General features: G+C 42.1%; 1 protein-coding gene across 1 annotated transcript; it reads right to left on the bottom strand.

Moving 5' to 3' along the window:
* Positions 1 to 3,111: 3,111 nt before the first annotated feature.
* SFXN4 (sideroflexin 4) lies at positions 3,112 to 21,146 on the bottom strand. The gene is made up of 14 exons (XM_032780771.2): positions 20,850 to 21,146; positions 19,841 to 19,906; positions 16,192 to 16,266; positions 14,002 to 14,028; positions 13,855 to 13,909; positions 13,042 to 13,067; positions 11,675 to 11,728; positions 11,524 to 11,589; positions 11,327 to 11,407; positions 10,129 to 10,216; positions 8,462 to 8,577; positions 7,648 to 7,733; positions 5,628 to 5,745; positions 3,112 to 3,564 (listed from the first exon to the last, which is right to left on the bottom strand). The coding sequence occupies exons 1-14, from the start codon at positions 20,886 to 20,888 to the stop codon at positions 3,487 to 3,489; spliced, it is 975 nt and encodes a 324-aa protein (XP_032636662.1). The 5' UTR covers positions 20,889 to 21,146; the 3' UTR covers positions 3,112 to 3,486.
* Between the last annotated feature and the right edge of the window lie 500 nt (positions 21,147 to 21,646).

Raw genomic sequence — 21,646 nt, 5'->3', positions numbered from 1 at the left:
GGATTTCACAGATATTTGCTGATCGCAAACGAATGATGAGACTCGGGAATCTTGGATTCCAATCCAGGCTCCGGAGGAAAGTGTCCCCCAGTGGACCCAGATGCTTCTGCTCATTTCTTCTCAAGCACAATGCCTTCTGTCCCACCCATACCAGTCCTGTGTTTTTTCCCCACCCCAGCTCCTCTTTCCTGTCACATTCTCCTCATCTATCCAGCCCATCTCCACTGTTTAGGCTTCTCATCACAGTCTCCTTGCCCAGTAAGTTCTAGCCTCAAGCTTCTGGATTCTCAGTCCCCACCCTGCCCCATACTAGTTTCATTGGCCAGCCTGTCCCCTACCCCCTCACTGTGGTCTCCAGTCAGACCTGTCCATGTTGCCTGCTCCCTTTGACTCCCAATCTCCTCGCCAGCTCTTTGTCCAATGTGTCTCTCCCTTGTCCCTTGTCTTGTTCCAGTCTCTACCCAGCGGGTCCCAGTTTTTCCACTTCCACCTCAGCTCCTCATCAGATCTATCCCCCTCCTTATCACCTTCTTCCATCACTTCACTGGTTCTCACTCTGTCTCGTCTCCCTGACTGATCATCTGATTTCAGTCTCCTCCCCTCACCACCTGGCTCCCAGTTTCCCCGTTTATTCACACATTAATTGGCTTAGAATGCTAGCTTGTCACAATCCCTCTCCTCCCAGTCCTAGACTTCTTGCCAAGTTTGTCACAGTCACTTCTGCTCCCAGTTACTTTGCCTACCAATCCCAGTCTCCCACCACAACTCTTGGTCTCAATTTACCTCTCCCCCACCAACCTCCAGTTCCCAAACCCCTACCCAACAAAAGCAGGTCCATTTCTTGACCCCCCTCTGCACATGAATCAGGAACCTTTCTGCCCTCCCATGCTGTCTGGGTCCCCCAGCGGGCCACTGAGAACATAGCAGAGAAAGTGTCCCTGGTTGTTGAGGTCTTGAGACTCAACATATGTCATAGCAGCCTAGAGCTGCATTTGTTGGCTAAGTCCTGCTTAGCCCCAACCTGGAGCATGCCCAGGAGGGACAGAATCTTCAGGGAATTTTTGTGGCTAAAATGTAAGTCTCTAGTGAGCGTGTACAAATGCAATTTTCCAAAGACATAAGTTGGCCAAATTTAGGGAGATTTTTATGGAGATGGCAAAAGGACACATCCTGGACACAAATGGCATCCCCTGCCAAATTTCTAGTCCTTGCATGGGGGCATTAGCTTTTCAAAGAAAAGGTTGCCAGAATTTTTTAACATTGCAAGTCAATCAATTTTTCCGTTCTTGGCAATGGCTTAGTTGTTTTGGCCAAAATTTTCCAATAGTCTGATGCAACACCTGGCACGGAAGATTTTAGCCTGCATGATTAAAGTTTGGCACAGTTATAGGCAACTGAAAACAGGGTTTGCGATGTATTGGGCAACTTAAATAATAGATAGTTCTTCCAGCTCTGCTAATATTATGAGAATAACTTTCCACACATGGAGCTGCAATTGTATCATTTAGCTTAAATTACTACGGACTGTAACATATTAATGTGTGATGCCAGAGGATTTTAGTCTGTTTAGAATCGCCATGAGTAACTAAATTGATGTGTTGTCTTCATCTTTGTGTGGGTGTGTTTCCAGTGGGGTCCTGCAGGGATTGATTCTTGGCCCTTTGCTATTCAACATTTTGATCAATAATCTGGAAGAAAACAAAATCATCACTGATAAAGTTTGCAGATGACACAAAAATTGGGGAAGTGGTGAATGGTGAAGAGGACAGGTCACGGATTCGCAATATCTAGATCACTGGGAAAATTGGGCACAAGCAAACTGTGCTTTAATACAGCTAAATGTAAATGTATACATCTAGGAACAAAGAATGAAGATCATACTTACCGGGTGGGGAACTCAGTGACTCTGAAAAAGATTTGAGGATGTGAGGGATAATCAGCTGAAAATGAGCTTCCAGTGTGACACTGCAGCCAAAAGAGCTAGTGTAATCCTGGGGATGCATAAACGGGAATCTCAAATAGGAGTAGAGAGGTTGTTTTACCTCTGCATTTGGCATTGGTGGCTGAAATGCTGTGTCCAGTTTTGGTGCCCACAATTTAGGAAAGATATTCATAAACTGGAAAGGGTTCAGGGAAGAGCCATGAGAATTATTAGAAAACATGCCTTATACAGATTAGCTTAACAAAAAGGTTACATCTGCCTGGGAAACAGGCTCTTCAGTCGTCGACCCCGTGCCGTGAGGACAGGATGTAAGTCGAAATAAGATACGTCGACTTCAGCTACATTATTCCTGTAGCTGAAGTTGCGTATCTTCCATCGACCCCCTCAGTGAAGACCAGGCCATAGAAACGCCTCCACAGTCTTAGAGGAGCTGTTCGCATTGTCACCTTTTCTCCCTACTGTAGATACACACGCTGAAGTTGCTTGAAGCAATAACAATGCAGGAAATGTGCCTTCATTCTCTTCCCTGGAGCGGTTTTCACATGCAAGCTAATTTGGATGAATACAGTCGCTCTGTAGCAGCAACGATTTATTTCTAACCCCTCTGACCATAGGATCAGAAAACCACAGCTGCTGTCTTCTTCAGGTCTGACCCAAAGCACATGGAAGTCAAGGGAAAAGACTCCCTTTGATTTCAGTGGCTTTTGAATCAGGCCTCAAAACTTTCATCTGAAGAGTGAATTTCAGGGGAAGTCCCTGAGGTTGGTTCTGTAGTTTGTTTCTGGACACCCTCTACCTGAACATCTTCCCAATTAAGTTTAAGCAAAGTTGTGTTATCATCAGCGTTGTACTGTTTTAAAATCATTTCATTAACCAGTAAACCCAGCTTGACTCCCATACGTCACTTATTTTTTATCCCTTGATCAAGTCTATTGACTTCTACTTTTTGTGGGGATAATCTTGTTCTCACCTTATATCCTGGGCTCAAAGTCAGCTCCCCAGATGAAAATATTAATACGTCATTGCTACTTCAGTCACTAATAAGTGTGAAGCTGCATTAAAAGCTTTGTAAGCAGGGAAAACACCATCCTTCCCCCAACTGAAGTCATCTTCCCTGTGTCGCATTTCAAAAGAGGGAACAATGGGAAAATAAAGCCTTTTAAGTAATATGTAGTTATAGGTTTTAATAAGTAGGAAATCAACCACATTGCCTTGGGAGAAAGTACAGAATGCTGGATGTTTCTGATGGGTACAGTTACACAGTATTTTTCTCTTTCTAGAGTTAATCACATGTAAAGTATAGGCATTATTAAGCTATTTTCACACACAGGATTGTATGGGGGGATCTTGCATATGGTTTAGATTAGTCTGTCCATTTAAAAATGTACTGTTCCAAGCCCAGTCTAAAGCATTCCCCCCCGCCCCATGACTTCATTATTCAAAAATACCCTAGACACATTGACACACTGATTTAGGTTTGAAGCCTTGTATGGACGTACAAATTCAGTTTGATCAAAAGCATACTTAAAAGTTAAAGCCATTTCCTAAACTCCCCTGTTGTAAAAAAGCTCAGTTTCTTCCGTGGATGACAAAATCTCTTTTTCAAGGTCATCTCGTTTTATCTGGAATATAAAGAAAAGGATTAGACTTATGTCACTAGTGTTACTTTGGGTCCTAACACATAGAAGTCAAAGCTATATCTACACCAAACTTTACATAACTTAAAACATGTAATAAAGTGTAATTAAAAACAAAACTGAACGAGGTGTAGTTTTTGGTTGCTATTTTTTTTTTAGTTATCTTCCCCACATTTAAAGAAATGCATTATCTAGACCAGGGGTGGGCAAACTATGGCCCGTGGGCCGAATCCAGCCCCTCAGGGCTTTGGATCCGGCCTGCGAGATTGCCACTCCTGTGGCACCACGTACCCCATGCCACTCCAGGAAGCAGCTGGCACCATGTTCCTGCAACCCGTAGGGGAGCAGGGGCAGAGAGCATCGCGCGCTGCCCTTGCCTGTAGGTACCTCCCCCGAAGCTCCCATTGGCTGGAAACAGGGAAGCGTGGCCAATGGGAGCTTCGGGGGAGGTACCCACAGGCAAGGGCAGTGCGCAAAGCTCTCTGCTCCCCCACCCCCTAGGGGCTGCAGGGATGTGGTGCGGTGCCAGCCACTTCCTGGAGCGGTGCGGGGACAGGGTCAGGACAGGCAGGCAGGGAGCTTGCCCTGGCCCTGATGCACGCTGCTGCCACCCTGGAGCCACTCCAGGTAAGCAGCGCCGGGCTGGAGCCCAAACCCCTCCTGCACCCCAGCTCCCTGCCCTGAGTCCCCTGTGTGCACCCAAACTCCCTGACACACCCCGCACTCCTCCTGCACCCCAACTCCCTGCCCTGAGCCCTCTGCCTGCACCCCAACTCCCTGACACACCCCACACCCCTCATGCACACCAATCCCCTGCCCTGAGCCCCCTTGTGCACCCCGCTCCCCTTCTCTGCCCCAACCCCTTGCCCTGAGCCCCTTCCTGCACACCGCACCCCCTCACACACCCCACACTCTCTCCTGCACCCCAACCCCCTGCTCCAGCCCTACATTCATGGCCCTGCAAACAATTTCCCCATCCAGATATGGTCCTCGGGCCAAAAAGTTTGCCCACCCCTGATCTAGACCACAGTATAATCTCCAACTTTGAGAATCAGGTAGTTGCCATTTGATATACTTTGGGTGGCTCTTATACTGTAAGTGAAAACTTCCTCTATGTGGTGAGCAAATCATAAAGAAGAAAAAGGAACAAGCCACTTGTACTTTCATCATATGACTTCAGAAATTCCATCAAGTCTAGTCTATCTATGTCACTGTAAAAGATGTAACAGGGTACACTAGACCTTTAACATTAGTAAGGGACTCTTCCTGGATCCATATCAACCCATGTTAGGGTTTTCTGGAAACGTTCCTCAAATAGGGTTGCTGAGGGAGAGAAAATGATCTTGGAAGGAATCCCAGACTCCTCTCTTTGTTTAGGGCTTAAGACTGGAGTTCCAAGGTACTGGAGTTCCAAGGTACTCGACTGAAATCCCCCTGCTGGACGTCTAGTTTCCAAGGTTGCTGGGACTAGTTAAGAATCTGGGAAGGCATGCTGGGAGGAGAATGAGGTACTGATTTAAACCTCTCTCTTTGTTTGGAACAGGAGAAACTCAGGGAGTTCTAAGGAAGAGAATGTAACCCACCCTTTGGTTTGCTTGTTTGATATACCGGCATTCAGTTTGAGGAAAAAAGGACCATCATGATACGTAAAACCTCTCAAGAGGACCCTTGCCAACTCCAGGACTGGAAAAACCAAAACTCCCCTCCTAGGTTTTTTTCCCCCAATCACAGCGAACTCCAGGAGCGCAGCTTCATTGTTTGCTTTAGCTTACCATGGTGCACTGAGACGATTAATTTGAATGAGGTACATATGGTAACTACTCTCAACACAAATTAATTGTACACCGAGTCTGTGCCCCATGGAATCTCACAAGCAGCATCATAATTTAAAACCACTGATTCACTTTTAGTAATTTTAATCCTGCTGATTATTGCTATCTCATCTTAAAGTGTTGGCAGTAGACACATGGCAGATGTTCCACATAGCAATCAATCCTAAAAAGTTATCTAGAGAACAGGAAGAACACAGTTTGGATAAAATGACATACCTCTCCCAACTGCGGGAATACACTGAATGAAACTGGTAGCAATGCACCCAATGTTGAAACAGTCATAAGCACTCTCAGTGGGGTCAAAGCATGTGGATTTCTGAGTAAAAAGTTTGTGCTGTCAAAAGAGTTGGGAAGATAAATTATTGTTCAAGGCAGACCTGACATGCTTAACTGTCACACCAGAATCTCTAGTGAAACAAAGGACATTAAATACTATTTTACTGGGGAAAATTAAAGCTATCGTGCTGTAGTAAGTGAAAATAATTTTACATTCCTTGCTGGTGTTTTCTTTATAACTTAGGTTCTTGCTATTCCCTCGCTCCCTAACCATGTGCGTGGTCTTCTTTACTATTATTTTGAGCCCAGATCCTGCATTACTGTCCACATATGGATGACAACGCAGGATTGGGACATAAGCAACAACACTTAAAGGGAAAACAGGAGGTATCATTATGGGTTTGAAATGCCTCAGTCCTTTAATTCAAATTTTTTTCTTGGATCATTTTGTCTGTTGCTGTTCTGTTTAGCCAGTTCTTGGAAGCATGATACTTTCACATTGTGCACAGTTATTAAACAGCAGGATGTTTTTATTAATTATGTTACATTAGCGTGTAGGAACCCCACCCAAGGAACCTTCTGGTATAGCTTCTCGCTTCACTTAAATTCTTTCCTTGGCATAGTCTATACTGTAAGCCTACACTGTAGCAATACAAATAGAACTTAAGCAGAAAAATAGAAGCAAGCAATGAAGTCAGAATAGTCAATAAGGATTCTAATGCCCTCTCCACTGTGACTGAAAGCACGTAGGTATTCACATCCTATTGTAATAATCTTTGTACAAAAATGTGTCTTGTGAGGTATCATTTGAAAACTAACAACTTACTGGTCAATAATATCATGGTTAAATGTAAGTAGCAACGTTATATGTAAAATTACGAAATCTCCCTGTATAATGTCTTTAGAACATTGTCAAAACCACACAGCCCCGCTCAGGAAGAAGTATCTTGGACAAAGAAATGTGTGTTTACTTCAATTTACATATAAGTAGTAAACAGGATCCTTGAGACAGGAAAGAGAGGAGATGGCAACAGACAAACCAAATTTGCATTTCAGCAACCACAGGTCAGAAGAAAGAGCACGGAGCCTCTTTCACCACCAGACTCCATGTTGGCGTCTTTACTTTTTGAATAAACTTTGCTTTGAGGGGCAACCCTCAGAAGAATCCACTTCAAAGGTTAACTGGACTATAAAAGAAAGAGGCAGAAAACCCCAAGGGATCTCTATTCTTTTCACTTAAGAAGACAAAGGAACCATCCCTTGGACTTTGGTGAAGGGGAGGGGGAAAAGAGAGCCTGACCTGATAATTTGGTCGGCCATATTGCTGGAAACACGTGCTAAGGATTTTACCTGGAGCCAAGTCTAGCTTGTCAAGTTTTAGCTACTAGAAAGCATTTTATCTTTATTTCTCTTGTAACCATTTCTGACTTTAATACCGTATACTTGAATTCACTTAAAATTCTACTTCCTTTTGTTAATAAAACTGTTTTATTATTAATCTAAACCAATCCAGTGTTGTGTTTAAACTGATCTGTTTTGTGACTCCAGTTAAAAGCAGCAAACTGTTGAATATTGACCCTTTACAGAGGCAACGGACCTTTAATATCTGAACTATACATGAAAGGGCTAGACAGTACAGAACACATGTTTGGGGGAAAATCTGGGACTGGGAGTTTGCTGGGGTCATGCTGCAAATAGTGACCAAGGCTGGTGGAAGCCAGACCGTGAATGATGTGTTGTGGACAGGCTACTGGGGTCAGAACTGTTAGACCAGCGCTACAGCTATAGACAGACTCCTGTGACCTGTAGCCTGGATGTGAGTGCCCCAGGTTGGGAGCTGCAGCAGCAAAGCATTGTGAGGCGCCCCAGGTTGCAGGGCAAGCGGTGACACAACCTCTCACTGGTCTGCGCTGCACCCCAGAACTTAACACCCACACCCCCCAGTAGTAGAACCTCTTACCGTTTCACGAAGTAGAGAAGAGAATCCGAAATAATTCCTGCTGTCCCAAACAAGGCTGCTCTTGATAAAGCTGTGTCTTGTACTGCCTAAGAAAAATGTGATTCAAGTTAGAGCTCCCTGACGCTCATGCAGCTTTGCTTTTAGTCTTGGTATCTTATTATTTGTATTACCATAGTTAGTCCCCCCATTTTCTTAGGTGCTATACCACGCTAGGGTTTTGTGCAACAGTTAAGTGAAGGTTCAAAATTTTTGGTAGGATTTCTTTCTAAAATGGAAACTAAACTCTTTCAAGAGGTGAGTATACCAGCTGTGGATTCTGTGTTATCTCAAAAAGGGGAGGGTCCCACTGATGCACTATATAGCTCATCTGACATGGAAATTATTTTAAAAAAGTTCAGCCTTACAAAAGTAGCCTTTTAAAGGTACTGAGCTTCATCTGCTCTCATCGACTCAAAGTGACCCATTTCCCCCTGCATCCTCAATCCACAAGCAGCCTTCTCTCTTCTTTTGTGGTGGTTTGCACCACTAGAAAGAAGGAAGAAATGCCTTTGCTTGTGCCACTGAGGCTGGCCATTGCACCAGATGCATTGGGATCAAGGGGGCCTCTATCCCCTGCAAACCTGCACAAAGCCATGGCCCAACCTGGTTTAAAGGAATTTGTCCAAGTCCATAGATCAAATTGGTGGATAAGCTTAGATTAAAACACAGAAGTTCCTGGCTCCAGTACAGTTAATTCACTCTATTCTCAATATTAAGTCCAGCTTTTTGTTGGGAGGGAAAACAAACCAGCATGAACATATCTTGATTTGCCTACCTTATTCCCAGCTTTTTGTGACACTCCTATGACCTTGCCATTCTTGTCCATAACTTCGATTCCATTCTCACGCTCAGTTCCTCGGACAATCATCACAGTAAATGCACTCAGGTAGACTGTAAAAGTAAAAAGGTTTTGGGTTTGTTTGTTTGTTTGTTTTTTAAAGTTGTTTTGCCCCAATTAGATTTTACCAATTCATTATTATTAGGTCATTTATAATTAATGCACATTTTAAAATTCCAGTGATATTCTGGGATGAACTCCACAAGTCATACTTGATAGGAATTGAACCTAAGTATCCCAAGTCTCAGTCCGCTGCCCTCTGCACTAAGCTGCACACTGCTCAGTGATAAGATCCACAGAACTCAATTATGTACTTCGCTTCCCAGCTGCATACCTCAAATAATATTCCTCGATGCTTTAATTCAGAGCAACCCCATTCACCTGGTACACAACAAGAATATTTCATTTCCCTTCTGGACTTAGCAGTCCATTGTCTTAAAATATCCAGTGTAGTGTCAATCACTGAAAAAAGTTTTGTGATCTTAGGCTAATGACACAAGGGGATACGGAGTAAGAGGAGTTGAGAGTCCAATGGGTTTCCTGCCTCAGCTGTCATAATAAAACTATAACCAAAAATAAGCTCTCAACTCTGAAAGTGACTGAAGAACTGTGAACAGCAGCATGGGCCAAAAGTACCAGGGAAGAGTTAGGGAGTTAGCCCCTTTTGAAATGTTAGGTTTATCTTTTCATTAACTTTTTGAAGAGCTGTTCAATAAAGTTGTCAGCACAATTTGTTTCAAATACTAAGATCAATAGTCACCAATTACCTTCAACATTCCTATCATTAAGTAAGTTTTCAGATGAGGAGACACAGGTCTAAGTGACCAGTCCAAGGGAGGAGAGTCAGTGTCAGCACTTGACGTAGAACTCAGGAGATCCAGAGTCTCAGTATTTTCATTTCTATTCCATCAAAAGTGGGCTTCTATGCAGATCTGAAGAACACATTCGGGAAGCCACATGCCCTGTTACATTCCATGTAACAGACAGGATGACATTTATGTACCTTATAAATTTCAGTTTAAAAAGGTTGCCACTTCCTTTTAATAGCGGTGGGAAACAACATGCCAGTAATGAACGCAACTTTCAGCCATTAAATTACAGTCCAAGTTCATCCCTGGTGAAATTTCACCGACTTCAATGGAGTTAAGCCAGTGACAAATTTAGCCTGATAGCCATACAAAGTTGACAAGAACCTGCTGTAACGAGTCTCACTTTTTCCACAACAGTGGCTACAAAGATAATGTCTTCACTGACACAGAGGTCGCACATTGGAGAAAAATGGTGACATATCCATGCATAGGAATTTATTTCCTCAAGAGATATGGTTGCATGTCCTGTATATGGAAGTAAGGAGAATGCCCTAGATTTTACGATAGTTCATAGCACTGACCTTTAAACAGAGAATGCAAAATAGCCAGATATAACTTTCATGCAGAAAATAAAGTACCCAGCGAAGGCGGCAGGTGAAGACTAAGGGTTATATCCTGGTTTGGTTCTATGTAAAGATATAGACATTCTAAAGGCAGATTGATGGCAGCACATGGGCCATAACAGATACAAGAACAAAATCCACAGCTATTTGTTTTCAATTTACTTTTACTCACCAAGAAGTGGAATGGGTAAAATTTTTCTGAAGAACACTTGCATAGGACCACTCAGTCTACTTTGTGACCCGATATAGTGAGGAACTGCCTAAGAAATTTGGAAGAAACACATCTTCTGTTAATAATTAAACCAATAATGAAATTTGGGCCACAGACTGGAAAAAGAAAACAACCTGTGACTTTGTATTTCAAATGCTTTTGATAAAACTAGACTGTTAAAAAAAGAAATCTGGTTTAACAATTTAAAGGAGAAGAAATTTTCTCTAATAACCGGGTTTTTTTGTGATTACACATTTTACAGAAAAAAGGGAAAATGAAACCTTTATCAAAGAAAAATGGTATTTAATAATTACCTTCTGGGCAGTAGTCTATACTACTCAGTATCAGCACATGTGCTGTAAAAATGTCAACTATGAAATTAACAGATACTAAAAGAGCTTATGAGTGGGAATAAAAATACATGATCAATCTGTCTAGATATTTATGAAGCACCCAGACACTGAGTATCTAGGTGTAGAAAATGAACTAAAAACCATTTAAGTTTTCTTAGCAATACATATCACCATGCAAACATGAAGTTTTGCCTATTATAGTGTAATTCAATAAATCTTAGATATACTTGTTGTGTTCTTGAATTTAGTGGTGATTGAACTGGAGTCTGAAATCCTCACAAATCTAAAACCTTGAATCTGATGATACACTGAGGCCAAAACTCCCAAACTGAACATTCTCAAAGTTCATAGCTTCAAATCCAAAACTTTATCATGGCTTGGGGCATTTAAATTTAGTCAGTTATAAAGGAAGGTGTGAGCTAAAAACTTGGATCTAGAACCTAACTAGCAATAATTCACCATGACCTGCCAAATTAGTTTGTGTTTTGTAGAACCAGTGTTCATTCTGTGGTTTCTTCTCTATTTTCTAGACTAACAGAGATAGAGAATGATAAAAACAGAATATTGGCAAGAAAAAAGCCATTAAATTCTAACCTTAGAGGAAGATGAGTAAATAGCACATTTCTGATCAAGAGCAACAGAGGTTGCAATCTTCTATACCCAACAGGACTGGGAGGAGACTAGCAAGGGTGACTTTGGGCTCTGGAAGAATTGACTTGGAGGTACTAGGCCTTGTGATAATCCCATTATCAGTCCCCCACGCCAGAGTATCAGAAAGTAATTACTGAGATAATGCAAATACGTACTCCCATAAATGCTGCATAAGAGACGGCACCTGTACACATAAGGAGTTGCTTTTGTGGTAGCTTTTGTGGCAATGCAGTTTCCTAAAAGTCAGAACACACATACTACGTAAGTTCAATTTCATTGGCTCATGTTCAAAGTTCAATTTCATTAGCTCATGCAACTAAAAAATAATAATCATTTAAAAAAACCCACATACTTCAGCTTTAGCTGTAGCATTTCCATTTGCTATGGTGAATCCAGCAGTGTAAGTATGAAATAGGAACTGCAGAAAAGGAGAATGTAAACAACAGTGTATTTTTGGATCTTGGGTAACAGGCTTATAACTGTAGAATGAAAATGGTTGTTACCTGCCAAATAAATGCTTGCTTTGCTCCTCCATGCGGTAGTAAACTAGCAAAAAACTAAAAGGAAAACACCAAGGGAAAGTTAGTCTCAGTGAATCCAGGGACCTATGGACAGCAGTGGCTGATTTAAGTATGAAGGAGACTGATTTATTATTAATTATTATTTACAATAGCAGCAAAGGCCTCAGAGAAGACAGGGGCTTATTAGGGGCGCTGCTGTGCAAAGACACCAGTAGTTTCTTGCTGTGGACCCCTCATTTGCCCTTAGTGGCCCAACAAGCCATATATCCCTTCCCTATCTCGACGCACATTTACTTTCCCATTTAATAGAAAAGAGAAATACAGTCATTCAAACAGTGGGTATGAGACTAGCTGGGTGACACACTCTTACACCAGGAATAACAGACACCTTCACAGCTGTGAGATACAAAGAGAAACAAATGAAGTCAGATCATAGAAATATGAGACACAAGAAAGAACAAGAGTCAGGTACTGAGTCTTCGTTGGAGGGTACAGATGCTAAGCCTCGTTTGATCCCAGGCCTGATCCTTAAGGATTTACTTTCCAGCTGCTACACATTGAGATTTATGGACCAAATTCAGCTCAACTAGAAGGGCCCTCAAGTGGCGCAACTGTAACCACAGGGGTCAGTGTGCATTACTTGTCCCTGATCCACAGGCTACGGGTCTGTGACTGTCACAGATCTCAACTACAGAGTTTGGCTCAAGCAGTCAGGAGCCATGTTTTTAATTCTGGAGATCCGTAGTTCAATCCATGATGTTGACCAAGATGTAGCAGTTATCAAATGAGTGGAGTTCAAATCCACAGAGAGGGATATTCAACACACACTTGATTTAATACACAACTCTTGTCAATGAGGAGCGGTACTTGCTTATGTCCAGGTTTAATCTAGCCCTATCTAATAAAGCTCCCCAAATTGTGACATATATACCAAGTACGTACACTTTGGGGCATTATTACAAGAATTATTTTCCACTCGTGTATTTTCACTGGCACCCTGCAATTTATTTAGAAGTAGATAATATTCTGGTTCCAAGCAGCAGAGTATGAGGCTTTCTGTCTCTCTCTAAATCCAATTCTGGGTAAATATAGGAAAGTCAGGCCTTGTTCTAACTGGCTCATGAATTTCAACAGATGACATTTGAATGATTGACTTTCATGTGTGAACAACGTTCATGATTGTTTGGAAAGCAAAGCAGCCAGTGGTTTGGTGTGTCTCGATTTTTGGGTATCCAACTCGACAACTGGCACCCAAAAATTGAGATGCCTAAAATGACTCACCACTTCTGAAAATGTAGATAATTATAAATACACACATAGACCCATTGCAGTCTTCCATCATTACTCACCAGTGGGGTGGCTAAGGGCAGGAAAGCTAAAAGAAGAAACAACATTTTTTAGTAAATCATCTTGTGGTCTAGGTAGCTGGCTTGGGGATGAGGGGAGAGGAAACACGTATGACTAGTCCAAAAGAAAGCACTGGGGTTTGACCTTTGTTTCTCATTCCCCAACCAGAAGGAAGAAGCATCGCCAAGATACTGCTCTCATAAAATGCAACAGTCCACATCAACAGTGCTAATGGGAAGCTACGTAACAGAGCTCCATAGGGAATTCATTTCACCCCTCCCAAAAGCCAGCTGTGGTGACAAGGTTTGCACAAGAAAAGTGAGAGATTACATTAGGTAATAAATACATAGCCTTTGTGAAAGTAAATCTGTGTCTCACCCAGACTCTGAACAATCCTGGCTTAATATTTCCTGATCCCAACCAGATTCTACCCACAAGACAGACTCCAACCAGTCTGGAGCAAAGCAGGTTGTGTCAGATCACAGCTGTGCAGATTAAGGGAAAACCCAGTGCACTATAATAAACATTAAAAGATTTGGGTACTATTCATATGGTGCCAAACATGAGTGACTGATCTGTATATTTCCCATTAGAGAGTCGGAGTGCAGTCACTGCTCAGAGCAGATGAACTACGTGAAAGGTGTATACAAATGAATTTTCTTTAAAGGATTACGGGAATAGTCTTCAACTGAGGTAAATATAACCAACATGAATAACAGTGGCCTCATTTTTCTGTAACTAGAAGGGCCCTCAAGAGTTTCAGTCATTGGAAACCTGTCAAAAATGTGCAGCAAGCTTCTATTGCAGCAACTGACCTGGTGGTCTAAACACACGGGGAATTATCTCGCCAGTACCAGGGTGCACAGAGGACTTAAAGAAAAAGAAAAGAAAGTTAGCACATCTCTCTCTCCACCTAAATGAAAAATATGAGAAGCAAATTCCAACATCTTTTATAAACTCACCAGACTTAGCTTCCAGGCTTCGTTTACCTAGCGTGATTTGAAAGTAAGATTAGTAGTGGTACTTCAGAAGAGGTTTAATGGCTAAAATCTTATTTTAACTTTGTTTATTCTACATAATCTTTCTGTAACGACAACTGACATTTATACATAGCATGTCACACAAACATCTGTTTGATTATATTCTCCCTAAAATTCCCCCATAGTTTCTACTGAATACAATATTTTATCTGTTTTCTGTCCTGTTGTGTATTGTTGTCTAACAGCATTAGAACATACAAAACCATCAGGTCAGAAAGCGAGTAAAAATACAGCTGAAATAGCAACAGAATTTTAGGATAGAATGCAACCAGCTCTTAATTTGGCATAAAGTCTAAACACATCAGCTCTTCCAAAAAAGGGCCAGGAAAATCTTAATAATTACAAGTCTTAATAATTACAAATTACATCTCATCCCAAAGACAGCACCTCTAGCAACACAGCGCTACCTAACACCAGGCTGGGACATGTGATTCAGTGATGAATCAAAGAATCGCACCTAATGAATCACCAGTTCAGTACTACACCTCTACCTCGATATAATGCTGTCCTCGGGAGCCAAAAAATCTTACCGCGTTATATCAAACTTGCTTTGATCCACCAGAATGCACAGTCCCGCCCCCCCGGAGCGCTACTTTACTGCGTTATATCTGAATTCGTGTTATATCGGGTCGTGTTATATTGAGGTAGAGGTGTACTTCCTGCAGAAAGATTCTCTGTGGGGGTTTTCCATCCAAGTATTGACCAAGCCTGCCACTGTTTAATTTATGAGAATTGATGGACAGACCAAGCTGGAATAGTGGCAGTTCATCTGCAGCCCATGCGACGATGAAGCATTGACGATTTAAAATAAATGTAATAAAAGATTTTGCATAGTTCACATCAGACAGGAATTTACAGACTCTATGTCTGAGCTGTGGGAGAGAGCAGAAGTGTTAAGTTATCAAGAGGACTGATTCCTATGATTCTCCGGCAGTTTTTAAGAGAACTGATGCAATAAGATGCACAAATGAATGACACTTTCTTGGATGATGGAACTGGAGTCCAAAATTAAGGTTAGCAGCCACCCTAGGAATTCTTCTAGCAACTTATAAGAGACTGAAAATCTTGGTGGTAACACAGATTTTTTGAAGCTTTTTTTGTGTGTGTATGCCCCGTGTGTATCTCAGACTCTCTGAGCACCTGCCTTTAATAATACAGTGCTGACAGCTGTTTCATTCATGAAGTATGTAGCCTCTATTTTCCATAAGCAATACTATAAAGTACTCAAATAGACACACACTCAGGTACAACTCTTAAACAAATCATTAGGGTCCAGCAAATTAATTACAGTAGAACCTCAGAGTTATGAACACCTTGGGAATGGAGGTTGTTCACAACGCTGAAGTGTTCATGACTCTTAACAAAACGTTATAGTTTTACTTTCAAAGTTTACAACTGAACCTTGACTTAATACAGCTTTGAAACTTCACTATGCAGAAGAAAAATGCTGCTTTTAACCGTCTTAATTTAAATGAAACAAGCACAGAAAGTTTCTTTACCTTGTCAAATCTTTTTTTTTTAACCTTTCCTTTTTTTAGTAGTTTACATTTAACACAATACTGTATTTGCTTTTTTTGAGGGGAGGGAGGGTGTCTCTGCTGCTGCCTGACTGTGTACTTCTGGTTCCAAATGAAGTGTGTGGTTGACCAGTCAATCCATAACTCTAAGATTCTTCTGTAAGAGCAACTAGTAGCTGAAATCTGTGTGGTCAGGTATCAGTCATGCATGTAAGAACGCCAATAGTTGTTGAGAACTTAAATATTGGGTGCAACAGTTTGCAATTCCTGGCGATGATTGAACCTGGTGATGTTCTGAACAAAAAGAGTTCTAAACCATGCTTGTAGCTGTTTCTAGCGCTTCACACCAACTCAAGCATTTTAGGCTTCAGAGTGACACACAAAGTGACATTCCTAAAAATCTTCTTATATATAAACTGCTCCTAATAGGGTCATTTTAGAAGTCCAGAAAGAAGGACTCTCATTCATCACTCAGGCAAAACCCTCAAACTCCAAGAGCTAAATAAGGCTGCTAAAAGAAAAGTCAAATACTTCAGATGGGATATGTACAAACATATACATAACAACAGTTTATTAGAGGATGTGTGTTAGATACCGTTTTGTCCCGTAAAGGCTCTTGAAGAGTCTGAGCACTGGTTTGTAAGAGTAATCTGGATTTTTCTATTTCTTCCTAAAAAAACAAAACCAGAAATAAAGATCAGTCATTCTTTTCCAATACATTCCTCCCATCCTTACTCCTCCATTCAAAACTTCTGTTGTAACAGCCCTTCTGTGCTGGCAAATACAAAATTAGACAGACCATCACGTTCATTTACACATACACGCTGATCTGAACTACACCAGTTCAGTGGCCTCAAGATTATGTGCACACACATATTTATGTCAACCCCTCCATCTATAGCGTTATCAGGTCCAGTGCGTTATTCTAGGTGGCAAACCTGCAAACACTTACACGTGTGCCTAAGTTTAAGCGTGTGAACAGTCCCACTGAAATCAATGGAACTACTCGGTTAAAATTACGCACTTGCATTTTTGCTGGCTTGAGTAACTTGCACACCAGATACGTAGTTTTGTTTTCCCTCACAAGCAGCTGAATGTCTAATTTTAAATGAAAACATAACATATATCAGTTAGCCAAGGAAATACAAGTCACTATATCATCAGATCCTCCAGCATCTTAACTTTAATAAGTTTAAAATGAAGTATTGGACTTTACAGCTTTTCCTTACAGTTGAATGTTTAACTTAACATTAGAACAACATAAGAATGACCGTAATGGTCCATCCAGCCCAGTATCCTGTGTTCCAACAGTGGCCAACGTCAAGTGCTTCAAAGAATCAACAGAACAGGCAATCATCGCACGATCTAGCCCCCTGTCGTCCACTCCCAGTTTCTGGCAAACACAGGCTAGGGACACTCAGAGCATGAGGTTGCATCCCTGACCATCATGGCTAATAATCATTAATGGATCTATTCTTCATAAACTTATTTAGCTCTTTTTTTAACCCTGTTATAGTTTTGGCCGTCACAACATTCCCTGGCAATGAATTCCACACTTTGACTGTGGATTATGTGAAGAAGTACTTCCTTTTGTTTGTTTTAAATCTGTTGCCTATTAATTTCATTTGGTGACCCCCAATTCTTTTGTTATGTGAAGGAGTAAATAACAATTACTTATTCACTTTCTGCACACCAGTCAAGAATTTAATCAATGTCTATCACATCCCCTCTTAATCTTCTCTTTTCTAAGCTGAAAAGTCCCAGTTTTTTTAATCTGTCCTTATACGGAAGCTATTCCAGTCCCCTAATCAATTTGGCTGTCCTTCGCTGCATCTTTTCCAATTCTATTCTATCTTTTTTGAGATGGGACAACCAGATTTGCATGCAGTATTCAAGATGTGAGTGTATCATGGCTTTATATAGGGGCATTATGATAATTTCTGTCTTATTATCTATTGCTCTCCTAATGATTCCTAACATTGTTAGCTTTTTTGACTGGCGCTGCAGATTAGGCTGATGTTTTCAGAGAACTATCCACAATGACTCCAAGATCTCTTTCTTGAATGGTAACAGCTAATTTAGATCCCATCATTTTGTATGTATAGTTGTGATTATGTTTTCTAATGTGCATTACTTTGCATTTACCAACATTTAATTTCATCTGCCATTTTGGTGCCCACTCACCCAGTTTTGTGAGATCCTTTTGTAAGTCGAAAGCAGACTGCAAAGAGTTAACTAGCTTGAGTACTTTTGTATCGTCTGCAAATTTTGCCACCTCACTGTTTACCCCTTTTCCCAGCTCATTTATGAATATGTTGAACAGCAGTAGTCCAAGCAGTGATCACTGAGGGACACCACTATTTACCTCTCTCCATTCTGAAAACTGACCATTTTTGCTACCCTTTGTTTCCTATCTTTTAACCAATTACTGATCCATGTGAGAACCTCTACTTCTTACCCCATGACTGCTTACTTTGCTAAAGAGCCATTAGTGAGGGAACTTGTCAAAGGCTTTCTGAAAGTCCAAGTACACTATCCAATGAATCACCCTTGTCCACGTTTGTTGATCTCCTCAAAGAATTCTAATAGATTGGTGAGGCATGATTTCCCTTTAGAAAAGCCGTAGTTGACTCCTCCCCAACAAATCGTGTTCATCTATGTATCTGATAATTCTGTTCTTTACTATAGTTTCAGGCAATTTGCCTGGTTCTGAAGTTAGGCTTATTGGCCTGTGTTTGCCAGGATCACCTCTGCTGGGCCAGCTCTAGGCACCGACGTTCCAAGCATGTGCTTGGGGCGGCACTTTTCAAGCAGTGGCACTCCAGCCTTTTTGTTTGCTTGTTTGCTTGCTTTGGCAGAGCACTCCGGCTCCCCTTTTTAATTTATTTTATTTTATTTTTTTGCTTGGGGCAGAAAAAAAACCTGGAGCCGGCCCTACACCTCTGGAGGCTTTTTTAAAAATTGGCATCACGTTAGCTATCCTCCAGTCATCTAGCACAGAAGCTGATTTAAATTATAGGTTACATACTGCAGTTAATAGTTCTGCAATTTCACATTTGGAGTTCTTTCAGAATTCTTGAGTGAATACCATTTGGTCCTGCGGATTATTATTGTTTAATTTATTTTTTTCCCTAAAAAACCTCCTCTAATGAACACCTGAATCTGGGACAATTCCTGAGATTTGACACCTAAAAATAATGGCTCAGGTTTGGGAACTTTCCTTACGCTCTCTGCAAAGAATTCACTTAGTTTCTCTGCATTGGCCTGATCTTCCTCCAATGCTCCTTTAGCATCTTGACCATCCACTAGCCCCACTGATTGGGGCCTAAAAACCAACTGGGTAAGAATTCCCCCATTGCAGACATTGTGTTGGACAGCCATAGGGGGGTCTCTAAAGACCTCTTCACAAGCCTGTCAGGGGCAGGGCTGCAGCAGGCAGCACTTCAGAGATTCCAGGCAGTGGAACAGCTCAAAGAGCAGGAGGAGGAGATTGCCCTAACTTAGACAGGCCTGTAGTGGAAACGAACTGCAGAGCTGCACAGAAGTTGTAAGCAGCTGAATGTCTAATTTTAAATGAAAACATAACATATATCAGTTAGCCAAGGAAATACAAGTCACTATATCATCAGATCCTCCAGCATCTTAACTTTAATAAGTTTAAAATGAAGTATTAAGTTTAAAATGAAGTATTGGACCTTCTTGTACTGTTCCTGGCATGGGGCAGGGCTAGTATTCCTTCATTTTTGCAGCCTCTAAATTCAGGCCTCGTAAATTTCACAGAAACATGAACTGCCATATTATACTGCCAAAGTCTAAGTAGACTCTAACAGATAATACTAAAGGCAGAATTTGTAGGAAGGTGCAACATAGTATATTTTTAATTGGAATTTTTCAGATTATATGGCTGCCATGCAAGACCCTGAACGTCAGTGCAGCTGCAACACTAAGGAGGGGATAGAAGTATGTTGGACAGCAAAGAAACTCCTAGTTTCCTACAATAACTGTTATGGGACATTGAAGATCTAACATGGACACCTTACTGTGTAAGGGCTTATCACAGTAAACCTTATGAAATGCATTTTATCTATGTTAGAGTAAGGAAGAGATGAGTCAACACTGTTGGGATTTGCTCCTGCGGATCCTTTGAGTCTAGTGCAGAATAGCCTGTGCTTACACTTGTCACTTCACGTCACCCACACATTCAAGTCATGTGCTGTAGTTTTATAAAGAGGTAAAGTACTTACATTAGATTTCAGTAAGACTGTAGGGTCTAAAATATCTGTCCAGTGAAGAAATCTTTGGAAAAAAGACTAATAAAAATATACATTAAGAAAACTGTACAAATATTTTGCAGTTCAGCTTAATTAACTCTTTTCTGTAGCTGGCAGAAAGAAAACAAGAATCTCTGTCTACTTCTTTGTTTCGTCAACTCTTGTTTAATTTCCACTAGCAATAGCAATCCCCTATTTTTTGTTATAATCTAACAGCCAGAATGACATTCAAAAGCTAAGCGCCACCTTTCGTTTTAGCCATAGGGAGCAAAACTTTTATCCATGAGCAAACTGGGGTTGCCTTTGAGCTCATAAAACTTGCAACAAAGCAAGTCTGCTTGCTAAGGCCCTGGGGGTAAATGCACCATAACTTGGCAATGGTTACGTTCCTTCCCACTTCATTTGGGAAGCAGTAGGTACGGCATCTCTAGCAGTTCCACTGTGCGCCGAGGAGTGACATCATGGGTTAGGGGCGCTGTATAAACCAAAAAGGAGACAAAAGCCACCAACGAACCTCATAATCTAAAGCTAGGGTGACCAGATAGCAAGTGTGAAAAACCGGGACACTTTTTAAATGGGGTACAACAGTTACATACATAAGACAAAGCCCCTAACATGTATGGGGAGGGCTGGTCACCCTAAAGCACAGCTGTAAAACCAGCTGGTTGCACAGGCAGATCAGGGTGCGCAGGGAAGGATGTGCACCCAGCCTTCCCCCACATTTCAGGGCGGCCACTTCCCCTGTCCTAGGGCGAGGGGGTATGTCTGGGGCGGCCTGCAACCTTCAGCGGCGGAGGGAGCAGACCAGGGTAATCGCAGGGGAAAGTCTCCTTCCCGCAGGCCACAGGGCGCATGGCTGACCCTGCACTCCCACCCCACGCCCTGCCACAGGCTCTGGCGTGACCCGATCCGCTCAATCTCCTGCTCCCGGAGACGCCCCTTCGCTGTGCTGCCCCTGGAACCCTGCGGCCCCGCTCCATACTCTGCCCTCCGTGCTCCAGAACTGCAAGTTCACATCCATGAGGCTGAGCAGCAGCCGCCCCGCGCCGCGGCGGAAAAGGTCCTGCCGGGGGGAGGCTCCGGCTGCTGCACACTCCCGGCAGCCGCTTTCCTTTCCCCGTTCCTGGCGAGCGCAGGCCGCTGAGATCTAGTCCCGCTGGGGGGTGGTCGCCGCCGCCCGGGCTCTTGAGCTGCCTTTCACCGCAGAACCATGGATAGAAATGGCCAGAGCAGCTGAAACGAGGGAAAGCCGCCTCTCAAGGAGCTGCCCGGCCAGAGCTAGCCCCTTCCTCCAACCCCAGCCCTAGGTTAATTCTCTGTGCCCAGGGATACCCCCCAACCCCCAATCTACACAGACAGCGTGGGATTTTTAAAAGGACCATGGGGAGGTGGGCACCTCCTTCATTCCGAATTATAAAGGAATTTGGATGCTTAGGTCTCCTAAACCCATTTGGGGAAGAAGAAAAAAAACCTGACTCTTGCATCGTTTAATTAAAAAAAAAAAAAAAAAGGATCATTGCCCCTTTTACAAAAATAAGAGAACACTCCCAAAACATAACCAGCTGCCCTCCTCAATGCTTACGAGATGGCCCTTGCACTGACCCCCTGGGTACAATGATTCCTGATTAGGGAACCTAGTGATAACTGGCTCTATCTTATTTGTACACAAATGCCTTCCAGGGTTTATTTTTAAATAGACAAAGTTGAAAAACTTATAGCAAAATACCAGATTCAAGTCTGCTTGGTTTTTTATACTGAACTTATTTGCATTGTTCACAT

This window comes from Chelonoidis abingdonii, chromosome 15 (genome assembly GCF_003597395.2).
Source record: "Chelonoidis abingdonii isolate Lonesome George chromosome 15, CheloAbing_2.0, whole genome shotgun sequence".
Taxonomy (NCBI): Eukaryota; Metazoa; Chordata; order Testudines; family Testudinidae; genus Chelonoidis; species Chelonoidis abingdonii.
Note: the sequence above shows the minus strand (reverse complement) of the source record. Positions and strands in the feature narration are given on the sequence as shown.